At 37.5% G+C, this 21,222-nt stretch overlaps 1 protein-coding gene across 1 annotated transcript; it reads left to right on the plus strand.

Annotated features, from left to right (window-relative positions):
- Positions 1 to 16,778: 16,778 nt before the first annotated feature.
- On the plus strand, positions 16,779 to 17,768 carry LOC109001573. Its single transcript, XM_035695308.1, has one exon. It carries the CDS (start codon positions 16,874 to 16,876, stop codon positions 17,588 to 17,590), a length of 717 nt encoding a protein of 238 aa, XP_035551201.1. The 5' UTR covers positions 16,779 to 16,873; the 3' UTR covers positions 17,591 to 17,768.
- The last annotated feature ends 3,454 nt before the right edge of the window (positions 17,769 to 21,222 follow it).

The raw sequence follows: 21,222 nt of genomic DNA on the forward strand, positions 1-21,222 counted from the left end.
TTTTAATTAACAATAGGGAAACCAAAAAGGAAAGTAGTAAGATAGATGCGAAAAAGAACGGATAACAGTCTGGATCAACTCCAGTAGATTTCAAAATCTATGACAACTCGTGAAAGCAACACAACAAATGTCATATCTGAAAGGTTTGGTACGTGGTGGCGAGTCCGGTGATCTGATGAATGTGTCGAGAAGAGCTCCTAGATGGGGTGGCACGGGAGGACCAGACGCAGTGATTTTTGCATAACCATCACTTTCCTCCGAACGATTTTTGACTTGTGAATATTCTTGTGTCGCGCGTGTCTTTGGAGAGTTGCCGAAAAATTGTAAATTTATCTTTTTAGACCTTGAAGAAAGCAAGATAAAACTAAGCAAAAGAAATCTTGATAGACAATGTGGGTGAATGGAGGAAGGAGAGAAGGAGAGGGAGGAGGAGGAGGAGGAAGCCGAGGCCTCTCTTCCTCCTCCTCCTCCCCTCTCCGGTGAAAATCAGATTTGGAACTCCTGATTTTTGCCCGTATAACTCATTTTTGTAGCAAGTATGTGAAGACAGAGCATTTATATAAATATAAATATATATTTATACATATTACTCATAGATACGTATAAAGAAAAAACATCTTCTGCTAGATCTCATTCTCTTAAAACTACCCAAAACAATAAAGGTTTCATCATCCCCTACCATAGATTTTATTCTCTTTAGTGTGACCAAGGATTTGACAACACTTGTGAATAATATCCTATTAAATTACTAAACCCAAAAACAAAACATTAATTTTTTGGTTAAGTCAGTTATGTTTTCATTGTAAGTTGGCAAATTATATCTACAACATCCAATTGCTCAATAAATATTTGTAATATTCTTGAACAATTTATTTATTTTTTTAAAAAAATACATGAATTAATGTTGGGTGAATAGAGGTCCAGCTACCAGTACCACTCATTCACATCCCCAACAAAGGTCTGGTCATTAGTCTCTACCACAATCCTAATGTTGTGGTTAGTCGAATTCAGTGGGTTTTGACAGAAGCTTTGTGGTTAAGAGTAGAGGACTTAGTGAGGGGCTTGCTTTTTTGTGGAATAGCACCTATGACATTACCTTGGAATCGTTTTCTTAGAATCATATCTCTTTGTCTATGAGGAGGAAAGAAGACAATGTGGAACTATTGCAAACTGGTTTTTATGGACACCTTTCCACTTCTCAGAGGGAGGGTAGCTGGCAGCTTTTGAGAATGCTTAAGCCTAGCAAAGATAGAGCCTGGATTTGTTTTGGGGACTTCAATGAAGTACTGCATCAACATGAAAAGAAAGGTGCAGCTCGAAGGCCTTATCACCAAATGGAAAATTTTAGGGAGGCAGTGGAGTTTTGTGGTTTGAGTGATCTTGGTTTTGAAGGAACAAAGTTTACTTGGAACAATGGAAGAGATGGCTCTCAATTTACCAAGGAAAGATTGGATCGAGCTTTTGGAAATTTGTCTTGGACTAAACTATTTACTGAATGCAGTGTCAATGTTCTAGCAGCATAGACTTCTGACCATTGTCCTCTTTTGCTTAAAATGAGGAATGTGAGGGAGAGGAGATGGAGTGAAGAAGGGGATAGAACAAAGGTGTTCAGATATGAGGCAAGTTGGGGTCGGAGGGAGGAATGCAGTGGAATTGTTCATAATAGCTGGTCAAGAGAGTAGAGGGCCAAACAGATATGGCTCAAAGATGGAGATAAAAACACCAAGTTCTTTCATAGAAGTGCTAAATAGAGAAGAAAAGTTAATGTGATCAAGAGAGTGGCGAGGGGAGATGGAAGGGTGGCCAACTGCTTCGATGATATTTCAGAAACCTTTTGTTTACATTTCAAGGACCTTTTTTCCTCTTTTAATCCTGATAAGATAACTGATTGTTTGACTCATGTGGGAAGAAGGGTGGATGAGCACATGAACATAATGTTGTCAAGGGAGTTCACTGCACATGAGGTAAAAACAACTTTGTTTCAGATGAATCCATTGGGGTCTCTTGGCCTTGATGGATTCTCAGCTGTGTCTTATCAAACTCATTAGGACATCGTGGGAGGGGATGTGACTCGAGCTATGCTTGAAGTTCTTAATTCAACCGGTGACATTTCCACTATTAATGAGACTTACATTGTGCTGATTCCTAAAGTAAAAAATCCTCAAACAATTTCTGAGTTTAAACCTATCTCTTTATGTAATTTTATTTATAAGGTGGTCTCAAAAGTCCTAGCAAATAGGCGCAAGCTCATCTTGCCTCAACCCATTTCTCTTGCACAAAGTGCCTTTGTGCCTGGGAAACTAATCCTTGATAATGTGATTGTGGCATTCGAGGCAATGCACTCAATGAGTTCTAAGGTGAAAGGGCAGCATGCATATATGCCTTTGAGGCTGGACATAAGCAAGGCCTATGATAGGGTGAAATGGAGTTTTTTGAGAGAGGCAATGAAGAAGATGAGTTTCAATTCTAGAAGGATTTATTTGGTGATTGGGTGTATTTCAAATGTTTCATATTCCATTCTTATTAATGGTTCCCCTTAAGCTTGGTTCCAACCCACAAGGTGATTAAGACAAGGGGATCCCTTATCCCCCTATCTTTTTATCCTTGTCTTTGAAGTATTGAGCCTCCTTTCGAATCATACTGAAGCTTCTAAGTTGATTCACGGTGTCCAATTTGGTAGAAGCAAGTTAAGCATTAATCATTTATTTTTTCGCAGATTATAGCTTGCTATTTTGTTGAGAAAATGCAATGGAATGGTCTAAGATACTTGACTTGCTTGATCTTTATGAAAGGGCCTCAGGACAAAAACTCAAAAAGGACAAAACATCCATATTTTTCAGTTCAAATAAAAAAAAGTTGACAAGAGATCCTGCTCTTATTGGTAGGTCAAGGTATCATGCTTTTAAAGGGGTGTTGGATCGAGTTAGAAGTAGAGTGAGCCATTAGAAGACAAAACTACTCTCACAAGCAGGAAAAGAGATTTTAGTTAAGGATGTTATTCAAACCCTCCCCACCTATTGTATGGGGTTCCTAAATTGCCTCAAGCACTTCTAAGGGAGCTCAATAGAGTTATGCATCAGTTTTGGTGGGGTCGACACATAGAGTCGACCCCACCAAAACTGATGCATAGAGTCCATTGGCTTTATTGGAAGCAAATGGGGAAGGCCAAAACTGCAGAAGGGCTGAGTTTTAGAGACTTGGAGAGTTTTAACCTTGCTTTATTGGCTAAACATGGTTGGAGGATACTGCAATAGCCAAATTCTTTGGCTTCATAGGTTCTTAAAGTGAAATACTTCCCATGTACAGATTTTCTTAAGGCTAAGGTTGGTGCAAGACCGTCCTTTATCTGGAGGAGTATTTGTTCTGCTAGAAATCTGGTTGAAAAGAGTTCTTTTTGCAGGATTGGTGATGGTCATGATACTTTTATTTGGAAGGACAGGTGGTTGCCTATTCCTTCTGGCTATAGGGTCCAATCTCCCACTAAGATTCTACCTATAAATGCAATGGTTGTAGCTCTTATAAACCATACAGAGACACAGTGGAATAAGGTGCTGGTGAGAGATGTGTTTGGGAAGGAGGAAGCTGGTACTATCCTGAAGCTCCCAATTAGTGCCACTAGTGCTAGGGACAAATTGATATGGTTAGGCACTAAGGATGGAGTTTTTACAGTTAAGAGTGCTTACCACCTTCAAAACGAGTTGAATGCATTGGCTAGTGGTCAGTCATCTCCTGTTGCTCATAAGGAGAAGGATTGGACTATCTTGTTGGAGGTATAAAATCCCAAATGCAGCAAAAAGTTTTATGTGGAGAGCTTGCCTCGAGTCATTGCCTACAAGGTTAAACCTGTTCAAGTAGAAAATTTGTGACTCACCTATGTGTCCTATCTGCTTGAGTGAAGAAGAGACTGTGGTCCATATTTTGTGGAACTGTAAATCTGCTTTGGATGTTTGGAGTTAAGGCCCTTCCATGTTTCATAAAATTTCCCTCAAAACAGAAAGATTTATTGAGCTTGTTGAGGAACTGAGCCTATCTTGTGATCAGGAGACTATGGAACTCCTTGCAGTAATAGCTAGGAGCATTTGGTATAGGAGGAATCAATTTATCTTTGAGCAGTGATTTGCACATCAAACAACTTTAGCTAAGCAAGCTGAGAAGTTCCTTGATGAGTTAAGAGCTGCTCAATAGACTCCTAAGGCTTCCACTCGTGTGATATCAAATGAGAGATTTAATTGGATCCCTCCTCCACTAGGCATTATAAAAATTAATTGGGATGCAGCCTTAAGTGAGGTCAAAGGTAGAGCAGATTTTGGTCTAGTAGCCCATGATCATAAGGGTTGGGTGATTGCCACTAAAAGGATTTTAAAAGAAAGCTTAATTGATCCTTTATTAGCTGAAACTCAAGGAGCCTTTCATGCTGCAGAGTTGGTTGCTGATATGGGACTTAGATCAGTACTCTTGGAGGGTGATTCAAGCCAAGTAGTCAAAGGCATGGAGAAGCAACTGGACAGATGGGATCGGGTGGGCATGGTCCTTTGTGACACTAAACTGAGACTACCATCTTTGTCTAGTTGGAGTGTTCTGTTTGTTAAAAGAGATGGCAATACGTTTGCTCATAATCTTGCAAAAGCATCTCTAGAGTTAGAAGAGGATGCTTCTGAACTAGCTTTTAGTCCAACTTATATGCAATTTGCTACTTTTTCTTGAGTTTTAATAAAGAGTATTATATCTTTACAAAAAAAAAAAAAATAGCTGAGTAATGTTAAGTATAAGTTTTAAATAGATAAGTTTTGTACATGTCTTTTATAAAAAAGTAGGTTTCAATAATAAAGAATTGTTTTTTTTATAATTTTTTAAAGTAGAGTCTACTTTTTTAAAGATTTATGTGAAACTTGTCCATTTAAAACTTGTACAAATCATTTTTATATATACATACACACAAGTGTCTAAGGTTGCATTTGGATATAAATGAAATATTCTAAGGTATTATGTGAATAGTAATGAAAAAGTAATAAAAAAATAATGATAAAAAATTGAATAATAGTGAATAGTAGTGAAAAGTAAGTAAAAACTAATAATAAAATAATAAATAATAGTGACGTATTATGATAAGAGAGACCCTCCAGGCCGGTTGGATGTTTTTTTTCACTTTACACCCACAAATTACAAGCTGTCACGTAGGTGTTGCAATAAAATATATCTTACACTCGTGTACAAGTGAAATGTTTTTTACAACTCTTTCCCCTCTCTCTCTTTCACTCCCTCCCTCCCCCCACCCCATCACTTGCTCTTCCCCCTCCCTCTGTCACTCTCTTTCTCTCCCTCTAGAATACGATCTGCGTAGAGGTATTTATGGCCATCGACGCGAGATAGGTGAGGGTACTAGCTCACAAATTTTTAGTCTGATGACTTAGTCTTTATTCTGTTGATATGGGAAACACTCGGGGAAGTAATTTTCTTCTTTTCTTTTATATATTCGATGGATTCTTCTGGGTTACTAATGGAATCAAATCATTTCATAATCATATTTGATTGCATTATATTTTTTTTCTTTTTAAAATTTTGAAAAGAGGAAATTTTAAAAGATTATTGATTGCGTATCACAGAATTGAGACATGAAGTAGATAAGTATCGTTTTTGTGGAATGGCATGACAACATATTCAACGATAACAATGAGAACTCCGTCTCAATTTTTCTTCAAGCAAACAGATACAAGACAAAGTTTTATTATTAACAGATTTGATTGTATTAGTCGTAGAAGAATTTTCCTTTTTAATTATTACTTGGAGAATGGGAGTGTTGGGGCAGAGTCTTTCTGTAGTAGTGACAGTGATTGCGCTCTACCTGATCTCACTCACCTTGCCGAGAAGAGGTAATTCTCTAAATAAAATCTGAAGACGAAGATGGCCTCTATTGAAGGAGATGAAATCAATGCAAAGAAAATGTTGAAGGAGATGAAATATGAGGATGAAAATGGCCTCTATTGAAGGAGACGAAGATGGGTTCGAGGAAGTCCTTCGGGGAAAAGAGGAAAGAGAGACAGGAGAAGAGGGAAGAGAGACGGGAGAAGAGAGAAGGTAGAAGAGAGAGAGTAGAATGGATTTGATTTTACCGTAACTTTAATAAGTCTACTACGTATCATAACTTTACTAGCAGGTGTAAAAGTGAAATCGACACCCAATCGGGGCCATTTTCCTCGGGAGTGACACTCGTGGGACTACAACAAAGGTTTAGTGGCATTGAAGCAATTGGTTTTTTTGTCAGGTAAGTTGGTATGAGAACAATTGCAATGGTCTTACAGATTGCAATTCTATCAACCGGCAAGCGAATATAAATTAAAAAATAATACATGACCAGAGTCTCAGGCCTTTTTCACTGTATGCTATAAAGACAGAAGCTACCAAGCAGTGATATGTGCATTAGGAAAGCAATCCTGAAATGACATATAACATGTAATATTGGTTGGTGTCGACACAAGCTAGTTTGGCCTTATTATTGATTTATTAATTGTATTCGGGACATTGAGTTAATTTGTACTTAAGAGATGAATGTATATTTAATGTGATGGGACTACAACTCTTGAAGAGAAATGAAATGGAGTCCAGCTCTTCAATTTTCAAACAACACACTATCAATAGTTTATAAATTAAATTATACCATGTAATATAAAAGCCTTCAAATAACATTGCTCAATAAATATATCCAACACACTATCAATAGTTTACTTCACCTTGATTTCACTTTCATTAAAAACACTGTAGCATTATTTTGATGACACGATACAAAGGATTGGAAGAACATCGGTGGCATTTTTGGTACGAGTACAAGCATGTAAAATAAAAAAAAAAAATACTTTCTTTAAAGAGATTATACAAAAATAAATTTATAAACTAATATAATTTGATATAATATGTCAGTGTATAGATCTTTTTTTTTTTAAGAAAATTGTCATCATTCATTCATCATATAAAATTACATACATGACCGGATATATTTTGGGATGTTCTCATATCAAACATGACATCATAAATCAAAATAATGTATTTGGAGCTCCACCATTACACAATTTCCTTTTGTGACTGGTCTGATCTTCATTATTGCTGATATTCTCTACAGACAAACGTCCAATGGACAACACGCTCTGCCTAAATAGGGATTCAATCTCAGCCTTCATAGAACGAGAAGACTCAACTTCTATAGACAAACGTCCGAGAGATGAACTCTTTTTTTTACTAGTCTCTTTTCAGTTACAAATGTCATATCTGAAAGGTTTGGTACATGGTGGCGAGTCTGGTGATCTGGTGAATGTGTCGAGAAGAGCTGCTGGAAGGTGTGGCACGTGAGGACCACACGCAGTAATTTTTGCATAACTATCACTTTCCTCCGAACGATTTTTGACTTGTGAATATTCTTGTGTCGCGCGTGTCTCTCGAGAGTTGCCGGAAAATTGTAAATTTATCTTTTTCGACCTTGAAGAAAGCAATATAAAACTAAGCAAAAGAAATCTTGATAGACAATGTGGGGGAATGGAGGAAGGTGGGAAGGAGAGGGAGGAGGAGGAGGAGGAAGCCGAGGCCTCCTCCCCTCTCCGGTGAAAATCAGATTTGGACCTCCTGATTTTTTACCATAAAACTCATTTATGTAGTAAGTATGTGAAGACACATCATTTATATATATATATATATATATATATATTACTCATAGATACGTATAAAGAAATAACATCTTTTGCTAGATCTCATGCTCTTAAAACTACCCAAAACAATATCAGATTCATCATCCCCTACCATAGATTTTATTCTCTTTAGTGTGACCAAGGATATTACAACACTTGTGAATAATATCCTATTAAATTACTAAACCCAAAAACAAAACATTAATTTTTTGGTTAAGTCAGTTATGTATTCATTGTAAGTTGGCAAATTATATCTACAACATCCAATTGCTCAATAGATATTTTAATATTCTTGAGCAATTTATTTTTATTTTTTAAAAAAATACATGAATTAATGTAGGGTGAATAGAGGTCCAGCTACCAGTACCACTCATTCACATCCCCAACAAAGGTCTGGTTAGTCATTAGTCTCTACGACAATCCTAATGTTGTGGTTAGTCGAATTTAGTGGGTTTTGACAGAAGGTTTGTGGTTGAAAGAAGAAGACTTAGTGGGGGGCTTGCCGTTTTGTGGAATAGCACAGATGACATTACTTTGGAATCGTTTTCTCATAATCATATATCTTTGTCTATGAGGAGGAAAGAAGACAATGTGAAACTATTATTGACTGGTTTTTATGGACACATTTCCACTTCTCAGAGGGAGGGTGGCTGGCAGCTTTTGAGAATGCTTAAGCCTAGCAAAGATAGAGCCTGGATTTGTTTTGGGGACTTCAATGAAGTACTGCATCAACATGAAAAGAAAGGAGCAGCTCGAAGGCCTTATCACCAAATGGAAACTTCAAGGGAGGAAGTGGAGTTTTGTGGTTTGAGTGATCTTGGTTTTGAAGGAACAAAGTTTACTTGGAACAATGGAAGAGATGACTATCAATTTACCAAGGAAAGATTGGATCAAGATTTTGGAAACCTATCTTGGACAAAACTATTTACTGAATGTAGTGTCAGTGTTCTAGCATCATAGACTTCTGACCATTGTCCTCTTTTGCTTGAAATGAGGAATGTAAGGGAGAGGAGATGGAGTGAAGAAGGGGGTAGAACGAAGGTGTTTAGATATGAGGCAAGTTGGGTTCAGAGGGAGGAATGCAGTGGAATTGTTCATAATAGCTGGTCTCAGAAACAAACTTGGCAGGGGTCTCATTTATGAGGTGTGCATAACAACTTATTAAGGTGCAGGGACTCTTTGATTAAGTGGAGCAAAAATTCCCTTGGCTAGCACAGGAAAAAGGTTCAGGAGAAACTCAAAAAAGTTTTCAAAGTTGCAGGATTCTAACTCTGGTGATCACACAGTGGTTGTGAAACAGATGCAGAAGGAAGTTCATGTACTTTTGGAAGAAGATAATGTGAGATGGAAGTAGAGGGCCAAGCAGATATGGCTTAAAGATGGAGATAGAAACACCAAGTTCTTTCATAGAAGTGCTAAACAGAGAAGAAAAGTTAATGGGATCAAGAGAGTGGTGAGGGGAGATGGAAGGGTGGCCAGTTGCTTGGATGATATTTCAGAAACTTTTTGTTTACATTTCAAGGACCTTTTTTCCTCTTTTAATCCTCATAAGATAACTGATTGTTTGACTTATGTGGGAAGAAGGGTGGATGAGCACATGAACAAAATGCTGTCAAAGGAGATCACTGCAGATGAGGTAAAAACAACTATGTTTCAACTGAATCCATTGGGGTCTCCTGGCCTTGGCGGATTCTCAGCTGTGTTTTATCAAACTCATTAGGAGATCATAGGAGGGGATGTGACTCGAGCTATGCTGGAAGTTCTTAATTCAATAGGTGACATTTCCACTATTAATGAAACTTACATTGTGCTGATTCCTAAAATCAAAAATCCTCAAACAATTTATGAGTTTAGACCTATCTCTTTATGTAATTCTATTTATAAGGTTCTCAAAAATCCTAGCAAATAGGCGCAAGCACTTCTAAGGGAGCTCAATAGAGTTATGCATCAGTTTTGGTGGGGTCAGCAACAGATTGAGCATGGAGTCCATTGGCTTTATTGCAAGCAAATGGGGAAGGCCAAAACTGCAGAAGGGCTGAGTTTTAGAGACTTGGAGAGTTTTAACCTTGCTTTACTAGCTAAACATGGTTGGAGGATACTGCAGTAGCCAAATTCTCTAGCTTCACAGGTTCTTAAAGTGAAATACTTCACTTGTACAGATTTTCTTATGGCTAAGGTGGGTGCAAGACCGTCTTTTATCTGGAGGAGTATTTGTTCTGCTAGAAATCTGGTCGAAAAGATTTCTTTTTGGAGGATTGGAGATGGTCATGATACTCTTATTTGGAAGGACAGGTGGTTGCCCACTCCTTCTGGCTGTAAGGTCCAATCTCCCACTAGGATTCTACCCATAAATGGAAAGGTTGCAGCTCTTATAAACCATACAGAGACACAGTGCAATAGGCTGCTGGTGAGAGATGTATTTGGGAAGGAGGAAGTTGCTACTATCCTTAAACTCCCAATTAGTGCCACTAGTGCTAGGGACAGATTGATATGGTTAGGCCCTAAGGATGGAGTTTTTATAGTTAAAAGTGCTTACCACATTCAAAAGGAGATGAATGCATTTGCTACTGATCAGTCATCTTCTGTTGCTTATAAGGAGAATGATTGGACTATCTTGTTGGAGGTATAAAATCCCAAATGCATAAAAACGTTTTATGTGGAGAGCCTGCCACGAGTCATTGCCTACAATGTTAAACTTGTTCAAGAAGAAAATTTGTGACTCACCTATGTGTCCTATCTGTTTGAGTGAAGAAGAGACTGTGGTCCATATTTTGTGGAACTGTAAATCTGCTATGGATGTTTGGAGTCAAGGCCCTTCTATATTTCATAAAATTTCCCTCATAATAGAAAGATTTATTGAGCTTGTTGAGGAACTGAGCCTATCTTGTGATCAGCAGACTATGGAACTCTTTGTAGTAATAGATAGGACCATTTGGTATAGGAGGGATCAAATTATCTTTGAGGACTGATTTGCACATCGAAGAACTTTAGCTAAGCAAGTTGAGAAGTTCCTTGATGAGTTCAAAGCTGCTCAACAGACTCCTAAGGCTTCCACTCATGTAATATCAGATGAGAGATTTAATTGGATCCCTCCTCCACTAGGCACTATAAAGATTAATTGGGATGCAGCCTTGAGTGAGGTCAAAGGTAGAGCTGGTTTTGGTCTAGTAGCCCGTGATCATGAGGGTAAGGTGATTGCCACTAAAAGGATTTCAAAAGCAAGCTTAATTAATCCTTTATTAGCTGAAACTCAAGGAGCGTTTCATGCTGCAGAGTTGGCTGCTGATATGGGACTTAGATCAGTACTCTTGGAGGGTGATTCAAGCCAAGTTGTCAAAGGCTTGGAGCAGCAACTGGACAGATGGGATTGGGTGGGCATGATCCTTTGTGACACTAAACTGAGACTATTATCTTTGTCCAGTTGGAGTGTTCTGTTTGTTAAAAGAGATGGTAATATGTTTGATCATAATCTTGCTAAAGCATCTCTAGAGTTAAAAGAGGATGCTTCTGAACTGGCTGTGTACTAAAGCATCTCATAATCTTGCAACTTGCTACTCTTTCCTGAGTTTTAATGAAGAGTATTATTCCTTTTAAAGAAAAAAATAGCTGTGTACTATTAAGTATAAGTTTCAAATAAATAAATTTTGTACAAGTCTTTTTATAAAAATGTAGGTTTCACTGATAAATAATAGTTTTTTTTATACTTTTTTACGTTTGGATGTTGAGATGAGTTGAGATGAATTGAGTTTTTTATGAATAGTAGTGAGTTGAGATTGTTGAATGAGTTTGGTGGGGTCCACTTAAGATGAGTTTAAAATGTGTTTGGATGTTAAGATGAGTTTAGATATATTTATGAGAAGTTGTGAAAGAAATGGGTCCCACCATTATTCGGCTACTGTTCACGTGACAGTAAAAACAATTATCTTCCGAAGTCAAACATAGCACTTGAGAGAGAGAGTCAATGGGTCAATGGGTCCCACAAATTAAAGAGAAATAGAGAGAGTGTCGGGTAAATAAAGGGAAAAAAGAGAGAGAAATAGAGAGAGAGTGTCAGTGGGTCCCACGAATTAAAGAGAAAGAGAGAGAGAAATAGAGAGAGGATGTCAATGGGTCCCATTACTTTTTGAGAGAAAAGAGAAATGAATAGAGAATGTGGGTCCCACGACGTCTGAATTGAAAGTAGTTTAAAATAAAGACTAAAGTGTGTTTGGATGTCAAAAGTACTCTAAAAATAAACTCATCTGAGATGAGTTCATCATCCAAACGAAGGTTTAATGTGAAACTTGTCCATTTAAAACTTGTACAAATCATTTTTATATATACATACACACAAGTGTCTAAGGTTGCGTTTGGGTATAAGTGACATATTCTCTGGAATTATGTGAATAGTAATAAAAAAAGTAATAAAAAAATAGAATATTGAATAATAGTGAATAGAAGTGAAAAGTAGATAAAAACTAATAATAAAATAATGAACAGTAGTCAGGTATTATAAGAAGAGAGACCCTCCAGGCCGGTTGGATGTTTTTTTTCACTTTACACCCACAAATTACAAACTGCCACGTAGGTGTTGCAATAAAATACATCTTACACTCGCTTACAAGTGAAATTTCTTTTTAAGCTCTTTCCCCTCTCTCTCTTTCACTCCCTCCCTCCCCCCACCCTGTCACTTGCTCTCCCCCCACCCTCTGTCACTCTCTTTCTCTCGCTCTAGATTACGATCTGTGTAGAGGGATTTGTCGCCAACGACGCGAGATAGGTGAGGGTACTAGCTTACAAATTTTTAGTTTGATGTCGTAGTCTTTGTTCTGTTGATATGGCAAACACCCGGGGAAGTAAGTTTCCCCTTTTATTTTATATATTCGATGGATTCTTCTGGGTTACTAATGGAATCAAATCATTTCATAATCATATTTGATTCCATTATATTTTTTTTTCTTTTTAAAATTTTGAAAAGAGGAAATTTTAAAAAAGTATTGATTGCGTATCACAAAATTGAGACATGAAGGAGATAAGTATTGTTTTTGTGGAACGGCATGACAACATAGTCAACGATAACAATGAGAACTTCATCTCAATTTTGAAAAGAGGAAATTAAAGTATTGATTGCGTATCACAAAATTGAGACATGAAGGAGATAAGTATTGTTTTTGTGGAACGGCATGACAACATAGTAGTGACAGCGATTGTGCTCTACCTGATCTCACTCACCTTGCCGAGAAGAGGTAATTCTCTGAATAAAATCTGAAGACGAAGATGACCTCTATTGAAGGAGATGAAATCAATGCAAAGAATTTGTTGAAGGAGATGAAATCTAAAGACGAAAATGGTGGCCTCTGTTGAATGAGATGAAATCAATGCAAAGAATATGTTGAAGGAGATGAAATTTGAGGATGAAAATGACCTTTATTGAAGGAGACGAAGATGGGTCGAGGGAGTCCTTCGGGGAGAAGAGGAAGAGAGACAGGAGAAGATGGAAGAGATACGGGAGAAGAGAGATAGTAGAATGGATTTGATTTTACCGTAACTTTAATAAGTCTACTACGTATCATAACTTTACTGGCAGGTGTAAAAGTGAAATTAACATCTGATAGGTTTGAAGTTTTTCCCTTCTGAGAATACGTGGCAGTACCCAAATTAGGCAAAAAACTCTCCAATTAAAGAGGGAAAGCCTTAGCACTAAATCTGCTCGCCCTAGCTAGGAATATTTGACCAAAATGTACATGTAGTTACATTTGTCAAAGAAAAATTCTACTCATCATAATTTTCTTATCATACTCTTATCATCCCATGATATGGCATTAAATGATAGATTCATATCATAGGATGATGAGAAGATGATGAGAAAAATGATGATGAATAGCATTATTTGTAAGAAACCAAATATAAGAAACCAATTGCCAGGCATGTTTTATTTATTTATTTATCTAATTCTTAGCAAAACTTGAAAAATTGTACTCATTTTGAAAAGTATAGATTCATGAGACATGTGTCTCATGTATAAAGATGCATAAGAGACACTCTCAATCATGTCTAGAGAATTACTTGTAAAGTAGAGATCGATATGTTTCTCATCGATTCAAAAGTGGACATGATCTTTACAAGAGACACTCTCTATCAAGTGAAAATAAACACTAAATCCCAAACAAACTCCATTGTTGCTCCACCTTTCTTCGACTGTCTTCTCTCCAGAAAGAAAACCCATCTTTCCGTTGAGGTTTGTCAAAGAGGCAGATGTGAGTCTCGGTTCCACCTTCCTCTCAGTCTCCTTTTACTTTTCATTTTCATTTCTACTACCTATATGTGAATATGCTTATAAGGTAGTTTTTCTCACCCGGTTCTAATTTTCTCAGATCTACTGTACTTCGACCATGGAAAGTCGACACGCACCCTACCATGAAGTTTCCCAGCCGCCGATCTGCTGAGAATACGCGGGAACCACGCCCAAAATGTTAGCACATGGCCCACACACGCGGTTTGTTTCCGCACGTGGTCTTCACGTGCCGCCGCCCTCTGACTACTTCGTCAGCTACACGCGCTGCACCAACATGTTCCCCACCTTCTGATCCTTAGATCCTTTCGATCCTTCAGATCAATCCGACCCCACCTCCATACCATCGGCGCATAGCCTTCACGCGCCACTCCAGATGCGCGGGTTGACTGTCCCTCCGTAGATCTGCTCTTTTGATGCCGATCTATCCAAGTTATCGCTTTCCCTAACGAGTGATTTTGTTACAGAGACTAAGGATCTCTCCAAAAAATATTTCAAGACAACATGCTACAGTGCACCCACTTACACCATTTCCAACAGTGGCTTATCTTTTGATTGTCTTTTAAGACAATACCCTCTTTGTAGGGCTTGGGTAGTAACTAAGAAATTGATCTCAAAATCTGTTTTCTTTTCTTTTTATCACCAGTTTTGCACAGTAGTTGTTATATTGGCACTACAAAAAATACCAATTTTTCTTGGGAGTGACACTCGTGGGACTACAACAAAGGTTCAGTGGCATTGAGGCAGTTGGCTTTTTTGTCAAGTAAGTTGGTATGAGAACAATTGCAATGGTCTTACTGATTGCAATAATATCAACCGGCAAGCGAATATAAATTAAAAACAAATACGTGACCAGAGTCTCAGACCTTTTTCACTATATGCTACAAAGACAAGAAGCTACCAAGCAGTGATATGTGCATTAGGAAAGCAATCACGTACCCTTACTACTAGCTCCTTGTAAGGCTCATTTTGCACTGAACCGCTCTCACTTATTTGTCTAGCATTGACATATTCACTTTTCCTAGCACTTGTAGTTGCAGAGACATTTACTGACATTGAATCTAATTTAATTAATTCAAAAGTGAGGAGTTAGAGTTTGAACCAAAGTTGGGGGATCTTCTTGATTAATTTATAGATATGTTTCCCAATACGAGAATTTATTAAAATCAGCTTATGCCTTTTTTTAATGATTATGTTTTCAGTTCATAGATTAAGGAAATTAAACAGTTTACATCCATATGGTATCCAAAAGGCCCTTTACAGATGAGATAATGAAACTTACAGTCATAGTCTCCCCTCCATCCTATTCGTTGACCAGCCAAATCATAATAAAATATTTTGTCTCATTGGACAAGGTCTACAAAAGATTGTGATATTGTTATCATAAAAGCACAAAAGTAATCCAAAAAATAATAAATAAATTAGTTTAAGCACCAGGTAGTAAAAAATAAGATTTGTAATGAATCTAACGAATCAAATGTTTAAAATTAGCCTTAGTTGAAGGGGAAGTGGAAAGAAAGGCAACGAAATTGTCCAGTGACATGCAAAAGCCAAATTAGAGCAGCTGTTGCAGAAGCATGCGTGCATTAAGATAAGATAAAGAACACGAATTGAATAATATGGAAAAGTAGCAGGCAAAAGGAACAATTAGAGGAGAGATTTTGCTTTCCAAAGTGAACCTTGAAAACCAGAACATGAATTAAAGATTAGGGTTTCTAGAGTGACAGGTGAGAGCTGAGAGAGAACCTGCGAGAGTGGTGACGACATCTACTAGTCAGTGGACAACTATGACTGAAAAATGCTCGAACCCCTATGCTCATACCCAATAGGTGCTCTCAGGCAGTGACGCCACATGACCATGTGTTGTCTTTGGTGGAGAGCAAGGTCCAACCAGCCACCAGAAAATCGACGAGGTCAACGACGTTGGAAGTTCCACCGAATCTTCTGGGGTTGAACGTGGTGGATGCATGTCATGGGAGTTGTTACCAACTCGTGTATGCCAACCCTATCCTCTCTGCGAAATTATCTTTCCCAAGCCCTAGTTGACCCAACATGGAAATGATCGATCACGGGAGGATTTCATGAAATGGGAGAAAATAAGAGAGGTAGAGGGAAAATTTGGTAGATTTGGTCTGAGGAGAGAAGAAATTTCCCCGCTGAAATCGAAGGAAATGGAGAGAATGCACGCTAGCCAGAAATTTCCCACCGTGCTGTTCGTTGAAATGGGTTTGCACATATTACAAGCCGTATAATATGAGGGAGTTTTTTTGCGGCGAAATATTTTGGTGGAAAAAGAACATTTTTTACAACCATTTTAAATGATCCGTCGGCATGTCGTTATAACAGAGTGATTTTTTTTCCACAAACCCACTTTGTGGGAAAACGCCTATTTTGTTGTAGTGTGGGGTATTTGTTGGAGAACTCCATCACCTAACATGTATCATCTTTGATATATATTTTATTTTAATGAAGTTTGCTTGCTTAGAAAAAAAAAAATGTAGAGAAACACTATCAAGTTTACACGTGTCTTTTAGCTTAGGTGGCATGGTTGTACTACTTTTCAGTTTCACAAGGGTCAAATATGTAATCATCCATGACTGGAAATAACTCGTTTCTGTTAATTTATTTTTTATTCTGATCTCCTTCTTAGTGGGGGCAAGCAGGATCCAGGCAATATATGCGGCTCTGAGAGTGTAGCCCAACACTCTCCCAACTTGCAAGGGTCACTTGTGCAAAATCTTATCCCTTCAAGATTTTATAACCCTATTTTAATTTGGCATAATCTTCAAGTCAATCTAGCAGGATCCATGTCCATCTTATTATAAAGCATAAAAATCAAACCCTGCACGAAAACAATCTAACTAGCCTGCTGGGTGTTTATCCAACAGCGGCCTCAGAAAAAGTAATACCAGCGCAGCTTCCTTCCAATATGCAAACACTATATATATTCCCCCACCAACAATCAAAACCTTCATCAACAATCAAAGCCTTCATCTCTCTCTCTCTCTCTCAAATGGGTACTTCTCAGCAGTTTTCCTCTCTTAGCTGTAAACTAACCATCAAACAAGCAAAACAAGTGGAATTGAAGTCCACGGGTTCTCTCTTTGTTAGATACTATCTTTCTGCAGGAAACAACAAAAGAATTCGGCTTAACAGCCGAGAAATCTCCTCCAGGTCCGATCTCTATTGGAACGAGTCCTTCTCATTGGATTGCTTTGCTACCCACGACACCATGGACAACCTAAAGCAAGAAAACGTGGTTTTCGAGCTCCGGTGGAGATCAAACAAAGTGCCTGTTCTTGGGAGGAATATTATTGGGGGCTCAAAACTCTTGGGTAGGGCAGAGATTCCATGGAAAGAAGTCTATGAGTCACCAAACATGGAGATGGAGAAGTGGGTCACGATGATTCCCACGAGTGGATCGCGTGTGCTTGTTGAAGGTGTCAAACCACCTAAGCTGCAAGTGGGAATGAAAGTTCAAGTTCCTGCAATGGTGGAAAAGGAGGTCAGGAGGAGATCAAATTATGGGAAGGGAAAGAAATCATGGGATGAGTCATGTGGATGCAAAGATGGTCATGGGCATGGCTGCACTAGTTGTGAAGATTATAATATTTTTGCACTAGCGGCTGCTTTGGAGGCATTTTAATTAGGCGCAATGACATATAACATGTAATATTGGTTGGTGTCGACACTAGCTAGTTTGGCCTTATTATTGATTTATTAATTGTATTCGGGACATTGAGTTAATTTGTACTTAAGAGATGAATATGTATATTTAATGTGATGGGACTACAACTCTTGAAGAGAAATGAAATGGAGTCCAGCTCTTCAATTTTCAAACAACACACTATCAATAGTTTATAAATTAAATTATACCATGTAATATAAAAGCCTTCAAATAACATTGCTCAATAAATATATCCAACACACTATCAATAGTTTACTTCACCTTGATTTCACTTTCATTAAAAATACTGTAGCATTATTTTGATGACACGATACAAAGGATTGGAAGAACATCGGTGGCATTTTTGGTACGAGTACAAGCATGTAAAATAAAAGAAATACTTTCTTTAAAGAGATTATACAAAAATAAATTTATAAACTAATATAATTTGATATAATATGTCAGTGTATACCTTTTTTTTTTTAAGGAAAATTATCATCATTCATTCATCATATATACTTACATGCATGACCGGATATATTTTTGGATGTCCTTATATCAAACATGACATCATAAACCAAAATAATGTATTTGGAGCTCCACCATTATGCTATTTCCTTTTGTGACTGGTCTGATCTTCATTATTGCTGATATTCTCTACAGACAAATGTCCAAGAGATAACACTCTCTGCCTAAATAGGAATTCAACCTCACCCTTCATAGAATGAGAGAATTCAACCTCTATAGACAAACGTCCGAGAGAAGAACTCTTTTTTTTACTTGTCTCTTTTTAGCTACAAATGTCATATCTAAAAGGTTTGGTACGTGGTGGCGAGTTCGGTGATCTGGTGAATGTGTCAAGAAGAGCTGCTGGAAAGGGTGGCATGTGAGGACCACAAGCAGTGATTTTTGCATAACCATCACTTTCCTCTGAACGATTTTTGACTTGTGAATATTCTTGTGTCGCGCGTGTCTCTTGAGAGTTGCCGGAAAATTGTAAATTTATCTTTTTCGACCTTGAAGATAGCAAGATAAAACTAAGTAAAAGAAATCTTAATAGACAATGTGGATGAATGGAGGAACGAGTGAAGGAGAGGGAGAATAGCCGAGGGCTCCTCCCCTCTTCGGTGAAAATCAGATTTGGATCCCTTGATTTTTTACCATATAACTCATTTTTGTAGCAAGTATGTGAAGACGGAACATTTATATATATATATATATATATATATATATATATATTACTCATAGATACGTATAAAGAAATAACATCTTCTGCAAGATCTCATTCTCTTAAAACTACCCAAAACAATATCGGTTTCATCATCCCAACCATAGATTTTATTCTCTTTAGTGTGACCAAGGATATTACAACACTTGTGAATAATATCCTATTTAAATTACTAAACCCAAAAACAAAACATGAATTTTTTGGTTAAGTCAGTTATGTTTTCATCTTCTGATCATCCCATGATGTGGCATTAAATGATAGGTTCATATCATAGGATGATGAGAAGATGATGAGAAAAATGATGAGGAGTATCATTATTTGTAAGAAACCAAATATAAGAAACCAATTGCTAGGCATGTTTTATTTATTTATTTATCTAATTCTTAGCAAAACATGAAAAATTGTACTCATTTTGAAAAGTATAGTTATGTGAGACATGTGTCCCATGTAAAGATGCATAAGAGACACTCTCTATAAAGTCTAGAGAATTACTTCTAAAGTAGAGATCGATATGTTTCTCATCCATTCGAAAGTGGATACGATCTTTACAAGAGACACTATCTATCAAGTGAAAAGAAACACTAAATCCCAAACAAACTCCATTGTTGCTCCACCTTTCTTCGACTGTCTTCTCTCTAGAAAAAAAAACCCATCTTTCTGTTGAGGTTTGTCGAAGAGGCAGGTGTGAGTCTCGGTTCCACCTTCCTTTCCATCTCCTTTTACTTTTCCTTTTCATTTCCACTACCTATATGTGAACATGCTTATAAGGTAATTTTCTCGCCCGGTTCTAATTTTCTCAGATCTGCTGCACTCCGACTATAGAAAGTTGACACGCGCCCCACCATGAAGTTCCCTTGCCGCTAATCTGTTGAGACTACACGGAACAGCACCCAAAATGTCAGCGCGTGGCCCTCACACGCGGCTTGTTTCTGCATGTGGTCTTCATGTCTGCCCTCCGACTACTTCGTCAGCTACAAGTGCCGCACCAGCATATTCTCCATATTTCGATCCTTTAGATCGATCAGACTCCACCTCCATACCACTGGCACATAGCCTTCACGTGCCACTCTAGATCCGTGGGTTGACCGGCCCTCTGCAGATCTGCTATTTCGATGCCGATCTATCTAGGTTACCGCTTTCCCTAACTGGTGATTTTGTTAAAGAGACTAAGGATCTCTCTAAAAAATATCTCAAGACAACGAACTACAGTACACCCCCTTACACCGTTTCTAGCAATGGCTTATCTTTTGAACATCTTTTAAGACGGTACCCTCTTTGTAGGGTTTGGATAGTGACTAAGAAATTGATCTCAAAATCCGTTTTCTTTTCTTTTTTATCACCACTTTTGCACAGTAGTTGTTATATTGGCACTACAAAAAATACCAATTTTTTCCGGGAGTGACACTCGTGGAACTACAACAAAGGTTTATTGGCATTGAAGCAGTTGGTTTTTTTGTCGGGTAAGTTGGTATGAGAACAATTGCAATGGTCTTACCGATTGCAATAATATCAACCGACAAGCGAATATAAATTAAAAAATAATACGTGACCAGAGTCTTAGACCTTTTTCACTGTATGCTACAAAGACAAGAAGCTACCAAGCAGTGATATGTGCATTAGGAAAGCAATCATGTACCCTTATTACTAGCTCATTGTAAGGCTCATTCTGCACTGAACCGCTCTCACTTATATGTCCAGCATTGACATATTCACTTTTCCTAGCACTTGTAGTTGCAGAGTCATTTACTGACATTGAAGCTAATTTGATTAATTGAAAAGTGAGAAATTAGTGTTTGAACCAAAGTTGGGGGATCTTCTTGATTAATTTATAGATATGTTTCCCAATACGAGAATTTATTAAAATAAACTCATGCCTTTCTTTAATGATTATGTTTTAAGTTCATAGATTAAAGGAAATTAAACAGTTTACATCCCTATGGTATCCAAAAGGCCATTTACAGATGAAATCATGAAATTTATAGTCATAGTCTCCCCCATCCTATTCGTTGACCAGCCAAATCATAATAAAATATATTGTCTCATTGGACAAGGTCTACAAAAGATTGTGATATTGTTCTCATAAAAGCACAAAAGTAAGCCAAAAAATAATAAATAAATTAGTTTAAGCACCATGTAGTAAAAAATAAGATTTGCAATGAATCTACCGAATCAAATGTTTAAAATTAGCCTCATTTGATGGGGAAATGGAAAGAAAGGAATTGAAATTGTCCAGTGACATGCAAAAGCCAAATTACAGCAGCTGTTGCAAAAGCATGCATGCATTAAGATAAAATAAAGAACACAAATTGAATAATATGGAAAAGCAGCAAGCAAAAGGAACAATTAGAGGAGAGATTTTGCTTTCCAAAGTGAACCTTGAAAA

The sequence above is a fragment of the Juglans regia genome, chromosome 10, assembly GCF_001411555.2.
Source record: "Juglans regia cultivar Chandler chromosome 10, Walnut 2.0, whole genome shotgun sequence".
Taxonomy (NCBI): Eukaryota; Viridiplantae; Streptophyta; class Magnoliopsida; order Fagales; family Juglandaceae; genus Juglans; species Juglans regia.

Bases quoted from the DNA above. Each gene is read 5' to 3' on its own strand.
- LOC109001573 (XM_035695308.1), top strand. From the start codon at position 16,874: ATGCAAACACTATATATATTCCCCCACCAACAATCAAAACCTTCATCA.